Source organism: Aquarana catesbeiana, linkage group LG13 (assembly GCF_042186555.1).
Source record: "Aquarana catesbeiana isolate 2022-GZ linkage group LG13, ASM4218655v1, whole genome shotgun sequence".
NCBI classification, from domain to species: domain Eukaryota; kingdom Metazoa; phylum Chordata; class Amphibia; order Anura; family Ranidae; genus Aquarana; species Aquarana catesbeiana.
Genome location: NC_133336.1, coordinates 22711773 through 22725373, shown reverse-complemented (window position 1 = coordinate 22725373; position 13601 = coordinate 22711773). Strand labels below are relative to the sequence as shown.

General features: G+C 43.7%; 1 protein-coding gene across 1 annotated transcript in view; it reads right to left on the bottom strand.

Moving 5' to 3' along the window:
• LOC141117044 (galactocerebrosidase-like) overlaps window positions 1-12394 on the bottom strand; it is a gene marked incomplete at its 5' end in the record, with an annotated part of 48897 nt that extends 36503 nt beyond the window's left edge. The window contains 2 exon segments of the mRNA XM_073609627.1: window positions 2814-2944; window positions 12356-12394. Of these exon segments, the coding sequence (XP_073465728.1) occupies window positions 2814-2944; window positions 12356-12394 (170 nt within the window).
• Window positions 12395-13601: the final 1207 nt, after the last annotated feature.

Genomic DNA, 13601 nt, shown 5'->3' with positions numbered 1-13601 from the left:
AGTGTGGTAGACTATGCCATCACAGATATGGACCCCACACTCATCAATGGTTTTACAGTCACCCCACAACCAACTACTGCTATACATTAAATCTTCTAGCAAACCATCACCAAAACTCTACCGGGCCTCTCTCTGCAACCTGCCACCATCATTTAAATGGTCCAAACAGTCTACCACAAAATACAGAGAGGTAACTGACAGACCTGACATTAAGAAACAGCTTGAAAACTTCCGAAACAACGTCTATGAGATAAGCCCATGAGGTGTGAACCAGGCAGCAAAGGACTTCCATAAAATACTACACACCATCGCAGAAACAGCCCAGCTGAAAAAAGCCAACTACAAGAAACCATCCAACAAACAATCCAATAAATGGTTCGACAAAGAATGCAAAGGGAACACCTTACGGACAGTCTCCAATAACAAACACAGAGACCCTGACAACACTGGCCTAAGGATAGCCCATGGCACCCTACAGAAAAAATACAAACAAACCCTTAAAAAGAAAAAGCAAAACTTCATCTCCAAAAACCTGCAACAGCTGGTAGAGGCACTTCAGGAAAATTCCTTCTGGGAAATATGGAAGAATATTGGCTCAGCACCCAGGAAAAAACAACCTCCACATCCAAAATGGCGACATCTGGCTCAACTACTTTAAGAACCTCTACAAAGATATTTCAGAGGAGGCTCTAACTGTAGAACAAAAAGTCATCAAAAAACTAAATGATCTGGAGGAAAAAAATTAGGACTTCCGGCAAGCCAGAGGAGTCAGACAGGGCTGCAGCCTAAGTCCAACCCTCTTCAACATCTATATCAATGAACTGGCTGCAGCTCTAGAATCCTCCCCAGCACCAGGATTGACTCTATATGACACTGAGGTGAAGTCCCTTCTGTATGCGGATGACCTACTTCTGTCACCAACAGAGAAAGGCCTACAAGATAGTCTGGAAGTGCTGGAGAAATACAGTGCCACATGGGCGCTACCAATCAACTCAAGTAAGACAAAGATCATGGTGTTTCAAAAGAAAAAATACTAAACAAAGAGCCCTTCCTTTACTTTAAACAACTGCACTGTTGATGAAACTAACAGCTTAGAAATTAACAAATCAGGAAGTTTCAAGCCAGCCATAGAGGCACTAAATGACAAGGCATGCAGAGCCTTCCATGCCATCATGAGACAGCTGTACCACCTAAAACCACCAGTGAAAGTCTGGATCAGAATATTTGATATAGTGTCATCACCCCAATTCTTCTTTATGGCAGTGAAGTTTGGGGTCCTGTCACCTACCCAGACCAATCCAAATGGTACCCAAACCCAACAGAAATATTCCATCTGGAATTCTGCAAGCACCTCCTCTAAGTCCATCTTAGTTCATTCAACAGTGCTTGCCGGTGTTCTGCCGAGAAAGTTCCGCTCGGCGGATAAGGACCCCCCTCTACTGCGCAGCCGAAGTTGAATAGCTGAAAATCAGCTGTACACGGCGCCTGTAAGAGGGCCCCTCGCGGGCTCGCTTCGCTCGCCACGCTTCAGGCACGGCCTCGCTTCGATCGGCTCTATTTGATTCCCCCTCTAGGTCCACTTGGATGGTGGGGAAGGAACCTGGACCCAGGGCGCAGGCGCCGTGTACAGCTGATTGAAAAGTTTGAGCTTCGGCTATCTCCGGCGGCTGACAGTACAGGGGGGGGGGGGGATCTTATCCGCCGAGGGAACTTTCTCGGCAAGACACCGGTCTGAGTTGGGCAGATTTCCCCTACTTCTCACAGTACAGTAGAGGGCGCTATCATACTGGGATCACCTACAAAACAGCAGTCCCAACTCATACCACCATAAAGCCTTACTGAACAGTAAAGACCAGTCCAAGCCGTGTGGCCTGCAACAACTCATCAACACCTTGTCCATCCCAAACTCTCAACAATGCGGCCTGACAAAATCTCAAATAAAAAACATAATCAATGACTCCAAAGAAAAACATGTTGGAGAATGGAGAAATGAGCTAACAAACTCCAAGAAACTAACTGTTTACCAGTCATTGCAGAGAGACTACAAACTGGCCCCGTACCTGGAGGTGCTACAAGACCCCAAAGACAGAAACCCTGAGCCTATACAGACTGAGCGCCTACAGCCTGGAAATCAAATTAGGATGGCACAGGCAGACCTACAAGCCCAGGGAGAGTAGACTGTGCCAGCAATGCCACCAGGAGGTCCTGGAGGATGGGGACCACTTCCTGCTACATTGCCCAAAGTACTCATCAGTGAGGGACACTCACTTCCAGAGACTCTCCACTCTCATCCCGGACTTCAATTCTATAGAAGAGAAGAGGAAACTCCAATTTCTACTGGGAGAAGAGGAGCCAATGGTAAAAATTGCTGCCTAATATGTGACAGCGTGTCACCGACTGAGAGGGGCATGAAAGACTGAGGACTTAAAAATCCTTTACATGGACTTATGCCCATTCCCCTCTATATTAACCCTCCCCCCCCCTTATTTTTTCTTATAGAAACTTTGACAATGGGGGGGGGGGGGGAGAGAGAGAGAGAGAGAGAGAGAGAGAGAATTAATTTTTTACACTGTACCAAGTTGTGTAATGTTCCCTAAAATATTAAAAAAATTAAACTAAAATTCAAAAATTCAAACTGGTGGTCCAACATTCCCCATCTCTTTATTTGTACCAGATGACAGGCATCAGACAGAAAAGGAAGTGAGAATCCCTGCAGCAAAGATCCATTTGAGACTGTAGTCTTTCCCTATACTACCTGAAACTAAACTTTTGACTGGAGTTTCGGCTTTAAATAATTCTGAATGATGGCCTACCCTATCACATCGATCACCCTGAGGAGTTCCATGTCCTGCAGCATCTTGTACGCGATTGGCTGCCAAAGATTATCACTGGCAACGATCCTCACCCGTTCCAAACCAAACTTATCCAGGGTGTAGCGCAGCAACTTGTAAGAGAGAAAGAGAGGGAAAAAAAAAAAAAAGCGTGTAGGGTGAAAAAAAAAAAAAAAACGAGAAGTGTGCAGTATACCCGTCCCATCAAGAGGTTAGAGACGCATCACATCGTCTGTTAAATAAAAAACATGCAACAGGAAAGCAGCACGAAGCAGGTGAGGCTGCAGAAAGGATTGTGGGTATTAGATTCTATAGCAGGGAGTTAAAAAAAAAAAAAAAAAAAAAGGATATGTAAATTAAAATCAATAAAATTACTTAGAATTGAAATTAAAAAAAAAAAAAAAAAAAACACACATTAAAGTTGAACTCCAGGGAACGTATACAAAATAATGTAGCGTTATAATCATTTATGTGCCAGTTTACAAATGTGGACATACCTGAAAAACTTCATGGAAGTACACAGGACACGTAAAACACACCCCTTCCCCCTCCTACCCAGCATGCATTTGCAATTCCGAGTGTCATAATGACAGCCAGGAGTTGGCCTGTAAATACAGAAGCTGCTGTAACAAAAAAAAAAAAAAAAAAACACAAAACACACACTGTCTCTGGGGTGCGATTCGAGCCATTGATTTGTGTGGCTCAAAACGCACCGCATTCACACCAAACTGGTGCAGGACCCTTTTTTTGTCCGCGCCAGAACCGGATCCCATTTGTGCTCACACTCATGCGATCCGATTCTGCAAATCGCACTGCGTTTTGCAAACCGATTGCGGGGATGTCGTTAACTTACACTCCGCAATGGGTTTGCATGGAGGAGTTGTGATTTAGGTGCGGTGCCGAATCCGCAGCAAATTCGCACTGCATCTAGTGTGAACCGAGGGGGAAAATAGTGTTTACAAACTTTGTTCAGACATGAGATAGGCCCCTTCCACACGAGGCGGATCCGCTCAGCGGAGTCTGCCAAGCTCAGCGGGAGATCGCTCAGTTGATTTCCGCTGAGGCGGCGGATGACAGGTCCGTCTCTGTCCACTGAGCGGGGAGGGACCGGGCAGAGCTGCGCTGATTTCTATGGGGGGGGGGGGGGAAATCAGACAAAAACAGACAGCATGTCCGTTTTCATCAGATCCGATCCGCAGACGGATGGCTGAACGTAACGCAATACATCTGTTTTTAGCGGATCGGATGGCAGACGGGTGTCAGCGGACACATCTCTACTGACATCCGGCCGCCCATAGGAGTCAATGGGTGGTCCGCTCGGATCCGCCTGAAAAATGGACAGGCGGATCTGAACGGGCTTATCGTGTGAAAGGGGCCATAGAGAGATACAAAGTGACATTGTTTATAAACATTGTCCAGACAGGAGCGATACAAAGTGACAGTCTTTGTTAGATATTCTGATGGGTTCTATGCTTTCATGTTCTGCTAGAGCCTTGTGGCCCAAAAGAGCTGTATATTAAAAAAAAAAAAAAAATTAATATCTAAAAATTGTGAAAAGGGAGAGAAGGTAGAGGAAAATGTTTTTATTTAGGGTGAAGATCCGCTTTAAAATAAAAATTTCTTAGCTCTAAGTTTTCCATAGTTAGGCCTAATTTTCAACTTCCCTTCACTACTTTTTTTTCCTTCTGATTATATTTTTTCTAACTATTATAGCGTTCGTAAATAAATTAAAAGTAAATAAATAAAAAGTATGATAAATAATTTAAAGAAAAAAAATAAAATATATTACATGTTATACTTACCTGCCCTTTTCTGCACAGAGCTGTCCTGAACCTCCTACTTTGGGGTCCCCAGTGGGTACTCCTGGCTTCTGTGCCTGTCCCCATAGCAAACTACAGGGAACCCCATTAAAGCGGTATTAACCCCTTCCCGCCAAGCGTACGCAGATGTGCATACTTGCTTTCCGGGGCTATACCGGGATGATGCCGCAGCTGCAGGCATCATCCCGGTACTGTTTTGTAGAGCGGGCGATCGGCTTTCCTGGTATAACAACGTCCCCCCTCCCCGCCGCCTCCCGTTCCACCGGGAGGCCCGATGACCAATCGGCTGCCTCCGGCGGCTGGGGGCGGGCTGGAACCAAGCCGTGGGCGGCTTGGTTCCAGCCTCCTAAATCGTAAACACGGAAGGGACGTCATGACGTCACTTCCCGTTTACTTGGCTGCCAATGGCTCCGGTTTTAAAAAAATACACAGTATTCAGAATCGCCGAAAATGGCGATCTGAATACTTTGAAGTGGGGTCTTTTAGACCCCCGATCCCTCCATAAAGAGGACCTGTCACCACCTATTACTGTCACAAAGGATGTTTACATTCCTTGTGACAGCAATAAAAGTAAAACAAAAAAAAATTTTTTTTTTTAAACACAAATTTAGAAATCTAAAAATAAATAAGAAAAAAAAAAGTTTTTTTAAAGCGCCCCCGTCCCCGCGAGCTCGCACAGCAAAGAAAATGCATACGGAAGTCGCACCCGCATATATAAACAGTGTTCAAATCACACATGTGAGGTATCGCCGATCGTCAGATCGAGAGCAATAATTCTAGCACTAGACCTCCTCTGTAACTCAAGCGTGACATGTTTGGTATCCATTTACTCGGCGTAACATCATCTTTCACATTATACAAAAAAAATTGGGGTAACTTTACTGTTTGTTTTTTTTTTAAATTCATGAAAGTGTCACTTTTCCCAAAAATTTGCGTTTAAAACGCCGCTGCACAAATACCGTGTGATATAAAATATTGCAACCAACAATCTCCATTTTATGAGAGAGAGAGAGAGAGAGAGAGAGAGAGAGAGAGAGAGAAGAGAGAGAGAGGAGAGAGAGAGAGAGAGAGAGAGAGAGAGAGAGAGAGAGAGAGAGAGAGAGAGAGAGAGAGAGAGAGAGAGAGAGAGAGAGAGAGAGAGAATGAATATATACACACACATATATATATATACACACACAGAGAGAGAGAGATATTAGATAGATCTCTATCTCCTGCGACACACCATTATCTGTATCAGTACGGGGGAGATTTACTAAAACGAGTGCACACAATGGTGAGCGATAAGAACTTTGTGTGGCTATACCCCATGTAAAGCTATGGTCGCTGTACTGCACTACCCTCTGATTGGCTATAGGTCACTGTATAGGTGTACTTTGGATTTTTACATTTGGGGGGTACTGGTCATACTTGGGACTGAGCCGTATGGGACGGTTGATCGTTTTTGCCATTATTCTGTATTGCATGACTCTGGAATTCAACAAAAGTTTACATTTAAAAAAAAAAACAAAAAAAAAAAAACGGTGCATTCAAAATCTGGAGTAGCGGTGCAGGGTAACCAATCAACTTCCAGGTTTTACTGGAAATGCTTAAATTGAACAACCTGAAGTTAGAAGCTGATTGGCTACCATGCGCAGCTACTCCAGATTTTGAGTGCTGCAGTTTGGAGTAAATCTCCCCCAATGTGTGCTAAAACCTGTGCATGTCACCACACAGGGTGGATAAAAATCAATGATTTAAAAAAATAAAAAAAAATAAAAAGTTTTTTTATCAATGTATTTTAATAAAATGCTTTTGGCGTAAAAATCTATCTGAAGATAGTTTTCTATTTAAGATACATTAATAATTTAGTTTATTCAGCATGAGATGGAGCTTAGTTATGTAGCATGAGGCTGTATATTCTGCAATATTTACATTTTTTGGTAAACTCATTCAATGAATCCAAGCTCTGCAAGCTGAGATAACATGCACTGAATTGATGTATTCACACAATATCACAGTAACCATGAGATAAAACAAAAAAGTTCAGGAATATTCCTTTATCCCATTGTTTTGCAAATCTATGTACACTACAAACTGTACGATTAAATCGGTTCTGATATCGCTGTTTTATTAACCTGACAGCTTAATCTATATAGGAAACCTTCATTTTGTTTGCAAATATTAAAGATTCTAACTACCAGCAAGAATGAGTCCTTACATTTAAAGAGCACCTGTCATTTCAGATCCATCATGGCAGCGCCTGTTAGCGGGCGTCCACTCACCTGCTGCTGCCACGTCCCTCACCTTGTTGTGTCACTGCCACATCACCAGCCGTCCCATTAAAGTGAATGAGACTGTCAGAGAGTCAACAGCGGGTCAGAGGAGGAGCCGCTGCGGGAAAGCGATAACAGTCGCTCTTTAAAAATTATGATTTAAATCAAATCCATTCTGTCACCACAACACATGGCGACACTCCTGCAATGTGTAAATGGTACCCCCAACATATTGTACAGGGGGAGCACTGCAGGGAGAAGAGTGGGCATTTCAAATCCCAGGGGAGGGTGACTGGTGTTAGTTCAACTTTACAGAAAAAAAAAAAAAAAAAGAAGAAAAAAAAAAAAAAAAAGGTGAACTGAGACTTGAAAAGAGGAAAAGTATCTGTCTCATCTCCTGACCGCTATTTCTAAATCTGCGGCGTAAATTCTGCAGAACACATTTGTGTATATGAAGAGTGCTGGTGACGACCTGTGAACACTCCCCGGCTCTCCACCAGTTGTGGTTTCCTTGTGAACGCCCAGCTCCCTCCAACACCAACATGCTAGAAACTCACTAAAGAGGGTGAGGGTGCTGTGCAAACCACCGGCGTCTCTGCGCCCCATACCCGAGATCTCTCATCTCCACCTGAACGTGGTTTGTCGGCTCAGATTTGTATTTACTGACACACGAGTACCGGGTTCTGCGACTCCAACTCCACCCACAACACTTCTATACAATGCAGGATTTACACGGATGTGCTTCTTAAGAATGCATGTTGCACTTCCCAATCAAATAGACGTGTTACAGAGATCAGGATCCCTCTTGTCTGTGTGCAGTCCCTTGAACCCTAAACCCAGATCTACTGGGGCCAAACACCAAACCAAAGACGCAGGGGGAAAAAATTAAAAAAAAAAAAAAAGGGGAGAAGAAAAAGAAAAGAAAAAGAAAAGAAAAGGAAGGGGAAAAGAAAAGAAAAGGAAGGGGAAAAGAAAAGAAAAGGAAGGGGAAAAGAAAGAAAAGAAAAGAAAGGGGAGAAGAAAAAGAAAAGAAAAGAAAGAAAAGAAAGGGGAGAAGAAAAAGAAAAGAAAAAGGAAGGGGGGAAGAAAAAGAAAAGAAAGGGGGGAAGAAAAGAAAAGAAAAGGAAGGGGAAAAGAAAAGAAAAAGGAAAAAGAAAAGAAAAGAAATGGGAGAAGAAAAAAAAGAAAAGAAAGGGGAGAAGAAAAAAGAAAAAGAAAAGAAAGGAAGGGGAGAAGAAAATAAAAAGAAAAGGAAGGGGAGAAGAAAAAGAAAAGAAAAGGAAGGGGAGAAGAAAAAGAAAAGAAAAGGAAGGGGAGAAGAAAAAGAAAAGAAAAGAAAAGGAAGGGGAGAAGAAAAAGAAAAGAAAAGAAAAGAAAAAGAAAAGAAAAGGAAGGGGAGAAGAAAAGAAAAGAAAAGGAAGGGGAGAAGAAAAGAAAAGAAAAGGAAGGGGAAAAGGAAGGGGAAAAGAAAAGAAAAGAAAAGAAAGGGGAGAAGAAAAAGAAAAGAAAAGAAAAGAAAAAGAAAAGAAAAGGAAGGGGAGAAGAAAAAGAAAAGAAAAGGAAGGGGAGAAGAAAAAGAAAAGAAAAGGAAGGGGAGAAGAAAAAGAAAAGAAAAGGAAGGGGAGAAGAAAAAGAAAAGAAAGGAAGGGGAAAATAAAAAAAAAAAAATAAAAAAAAGAAGAAGAAAGAAGGAAAGAAAAAAAGGGAAACAGAGGAAAGAGAAAGCAAAGGAAAGAGAAGGAAAAAAAAAAAAAAAAAAAAAAAAAAAAAAAAAGGAAGGGAGTTCATTGGATGCCTTATTTTATACTCATTGATGTCATCACTGGGTCTCTGTGCAATGCAAGCAGATCCTGACTGGTGGGAGGGGCCGGCAGAGTGCTGTACATAGCTTCCTGAAAACATTACAGCACCCCGCCTCAGTGCACCTCAGTTCTGATGCAATTAGTGGGAGGAGTTATGCAAATATAATAAATGCCTAGTTGGATGGGCGTCCGTCTTGAGGAGTGGGCAGGCTGTATTTGCACACAACCCCCATATGTGATGGCGAGCCTCCATGATTGAAAGAACTGAAAACGCAATTAATAAAAAATGGGATGGCTGGGGATAAGTCAGGTGGGGGAGGAAAAAGCTAGATGATGCTGGGATGTCCTCCAGCCAGCAAACGAGGTGGGCTCTGACTTGCTGCAACTTTTAATGCACATTATGAGAAGCTCACAGTGTGTGGTAAAAATCAGAGGAAGCCATTTCAGTCCAGGAGAGGAGCCGGTACAACTGTGCAAGACTGAAGATCAGCTTTAACGCCCCTCCCCCCTGACAACGCCAGCCACACCCCCCTGTCAGTCAACTATTAAAGCTTCAGTTTGAGTAGAGACTGACACTTGACAGGGGTGGGGCTTAGCATTGGAGGAGGGGCTTAGCATTGGAGGAGGGGCTGGCTTAATAAGACTTGGGAAATAAGCATAGCCTCTGTACAGAACTAGGATTCTGGAGGTTCCACAGAGACCGATTTACAGACGACCCCAGGACATGCAAGCGCCACACTAGAAATATTCTATACAATATATCTCTCCCATATATCTATGAAATTCTTTGGTGCAGATACTAAAATGTACAATCCATCCCTTAGGATTCACTTACCCTATGACCTGCACGGCATCGTTAAGATAGGGATCAACTACCATGGCGTGTGCTATTTCCCATTGTCCGTCCGCAAGCGATGATCCCAACGTTGACCAGACCCAGCCTGTCCAGTGTACGGCGGAGAACCTCAGGGACAGAGTCAACACATCAACTATAATAAAACTACCACCATAATATAACACCCCCTCCACCAGGACCTCAGAGTGTTGTGAGAGCCGACCAGGAAGGTGAAGGGTTAAAGCTGAAGCGTACTCTGCGATTAGTTCCCTCTCATCATGCCAAGGAAAATCACTGGGCCTCTGTGTTTCTCTATGTAAAGTAGGGAGATCATTTTAACATTTGTTTTCAGGGGGCGGTGGGGGGGGGGCAGGATGCTGTCTAGCGCTTGCAGAAAACATCACAGCACCCGCCCTCAGTACTCCTCTCAACGGAGGGCGCGGACATGCACCGCAGAAGGCGGACGGAGGGCGCCGCACACAATGCGGGAGGTGGCCAGAGAGAACAGATGTGCTGCAGAAAATTTCTTAAAGGTATCCTTTAAATTCTTGGGTAAAAACTGTATACAGTGCCTTGCAAAAGTATTCACCCCCCCCCCTTGGCTTTTTACCTATTTTGTTACATTACAGGCTTTAGTTCAATGTTTTTTTTTAATCTGAATTATATGTGATGGATCAGAACACAATAGTCTAAGTTGGTGAAATAAAATTAGAAAAATATACACATCAAACTATTTTTCAGAAATAAAAAAACTGATAATTGGCATGTGCGTATGTATTCACCCCCTTTGTTATGAAGCCCATAAAAAGCTCTGGTGCAACCAATTACCTTCAGAAGTCACATAATTAGTGAAATGACGTCCACCTGTGTGCAATCTAAGTGTCACATGATCTGTCATTACATAGACACGCCTTTGTGAAAGGCCCCAGAGGCTGCAACACCTAAGCAAGAGTAAGCAAGAGGCACCACTAACCAAACACTGCCATGAAGACCAAGGAACTCTCCAAACAAGTAAGGGACAATGTTGTTGAGAAGTACAAGTCAGGGTTAGGTTATAAAAAAAATATCCAAATCTTTGATGATCCCTAGGACACCATCAAATCTATCATAACCAAATGGAAAGAAACATGGAACAACAGCAAACCTGCCAAGAGACGGCCGCACACCAAAACTCACGGACCGGGCAAGGAGGGCATTAATCAGAGAGGAGCACAGAGACCTAAGGTAACCCTGGAGGAGCTGCAGAGTTTCCACAGCAGAGGCTGGAGTATCTGTACATAGGACGACAATAAGCCGTACGCTCCATAGAGTTGGTGGCAGAGTGGCCAGAAGAAAACATTACTTTCAGCAAAAAAACAAAATGGCACGTTTTGAGTTTGTGAAAAGGCATGTGGGAGACTCCCAAAATGTATGGAGGAAGGTGCTCTGGTCTGATGAGACTAACATTGAACTTTTTGGTCATCAAAGAAACGCTATGTCTGGCGCAAACCCAACACATCACATCACCCAAAGAACACCATCCCCACTGTGAAACATGGTGGTGGCAGCATCATGTGTGGGGGATGTTTTTCAGCAGTTGGGACTGGGAAACTGGTCAGAGTTGAGGGAAAGATGGATGGTGATAAATACAGGGATATTCTTGAGCAAAACCTGTACCACTCTGTGTGTGATTTGAGGCTAGGACAGAGGTTCACCTTCCAGCAGGACAATGACCCCAAACACACTGCTAAAGCAACACTTGAGTGGTTTAAGGGGAAAGATGTAAATGTGTTGGAATGGCCTAGTCAAAGCCAGACCTCATCCAACAGAAAATCTGTGGTCAGACTTAAAGATTGCTGTTCACAAGCGCAAACCATCCAACTTGAAGGAGCTGGAGCAGTTTTGCAAGGAGGAATGTGGCAAAAATCCCAGTGGTAAGATGTGGCAAGCTCATAGAGACCTATCCAAAGCGACTTGGAGCTGTGATAGCCGCAAAAGGCGGCTCTACAAAGTATTGACTTTAGGGGGGTGAATAGTTATTCACATTGACTTTTTCTGTTATTTTGTCCTATTTGTTGTTTGCTTCACAAAAAAAAAAAAACAAAAAAAAAAACACTTCAAAGTTGTGGGTGTGTTCTGTAAATTAAATGATGAAAATCTCAAACAATCCATGTTAATTCCAGGCTGTGAGGCATCAAAACACGAAAAATGCCAAGGGGTGTGAATACTTTTGCAAGGCGCTGTATATACCTAGCAAGCACTTCATTTACTCCCTGGCCTGCTGTCAGATTTTGCACGCATGGTGTCATTTCTGTAAACAGCCATTCCAAATCTCTGTGTCTTCCTAAGACTACAATGCCTCGCAGGATTCCCCCAGAGCCCCCCCAGTGTAGCCAGCCTTACATGTGGCGGCTTCCAACCAGAACGTGTGTCGGCTGCTCCCAAACCCTGAATACCAAAAAACCTCTCTCCCCTACTGGAGGCTTTGATTGAAAGCAACTTTTATCAACGTCCCACAACTCTCTCACCAGGAAAAAAAAAAAAAAAAAGAGAAGACCTCCAGGACTGTAATGTACCATACCTACATATTTCAGACACCAGGTGTGCTGCGGAGGAAGCATGTAGACCAATTAGAGGAGGAGGAGGAGGAGGAGGGCTGATAATTCAAAATTGAAATCAAAAGTGAAGCTTGGTAGGAGTTCTGCTTTAATGTTCACTATATTTCATCATCAGAGATCACAGAGATGCAGAGGGCAGAGCGGAAGCCAGGAGAACAGAGACACACAGATAGAAACCCACTTTTCACATGTGTGATTGCGATCTTTGCCCTTACCTTTATGTACGTCACATCGAAGGCTCGCTCGTTCCATATCTGAGACACAAAGACAGAAGACAATGTATTTATATAGCTCTGACATATACCGCAGTGCCGTACAGAGAGCCCAAGCCATTCACATTAGTCTCTACACCACTGGAGCTCACACTCTAATGTCCCCCCACAGTAACACACATTTATATACAGTATCTCACAAAAGTAAGTACACCCCTCACATTTTTGTAAATATTTTCTTCTATCTTTTCATGTGACAACACTGAAGAAATGACACTTGTCTACAATGTAAAGTAGTGAGTGTACAGCTTGTATAACAGTGTAAATTTGCTGTCCCCTCAAAATAACTCAACACACAGCCATTAATGTCTAAAACCGCTGGCAACAAAAGTGAGTACACCCCTAAGTGAAAATGTCCAAATTGGGCCCAAAGTGTCAAAAATTTGTGTGGCCACCATTATTTTCCAGCACTGCCTTAACCCTCTTGGTCATGGAGGTCACCAGAGCTTCACAGGTTGTCACTGGAGTCCTCTTCCCCTCCTCCATGATGACATCACTGAGCTGTGGTGGATGTTAGAGGACCCTTGCACTCCTCCACCTTCCATTTGAGGATGTCCCACAGATGATCAATATGGGTTTAGGTCTGGAAAAATGCTTGGCCAGTCCATCACCCTTTACCCTCAGCTTCTTTAGCAAGGCAGTGGTCATCTTGGAGGTGTGTTTTGGGGTCGTTATGTTGGAATACTGCCCTGCGGCCCAGTCTCTGAAGGGAGAGGATCATGCTCTGCTTCAGTATATCACAGTACATGTTGGCATTCATGGTTCCCTCAATGATCTGTAGCTCCCCAGTTCCAGCAGCACTCATGCAACCCCAGACCATGACACTCCCACCACCATGCATGACTGTAGACAATACACACTTATCTTTGTCCTCCTCACCTGGTTGCCGCCACACACACTTGTCACCATCTGAACCAAATAAGTTTATCTTGTCTCATCAGACCACAGGACATGGTTCAGTAATCCATGTCCTTAGTCTGCTTGTCTTCAGCAAACTGTTTGCGGGCTTTCTTGTGCATCATCCCCTTCTGGGATGACAACCATGCAGACCAATTTGATGCAGTGTGCGGCGTATGGTCTGAGCACTGACAGGCTGACCCCCCACCCCTCCAACCTCTGCAGCAATGCTGGCAGCACTCATACGTCTATTTTCCAAAGACAACCTCTGGATAGGACGCTGAGCACATGA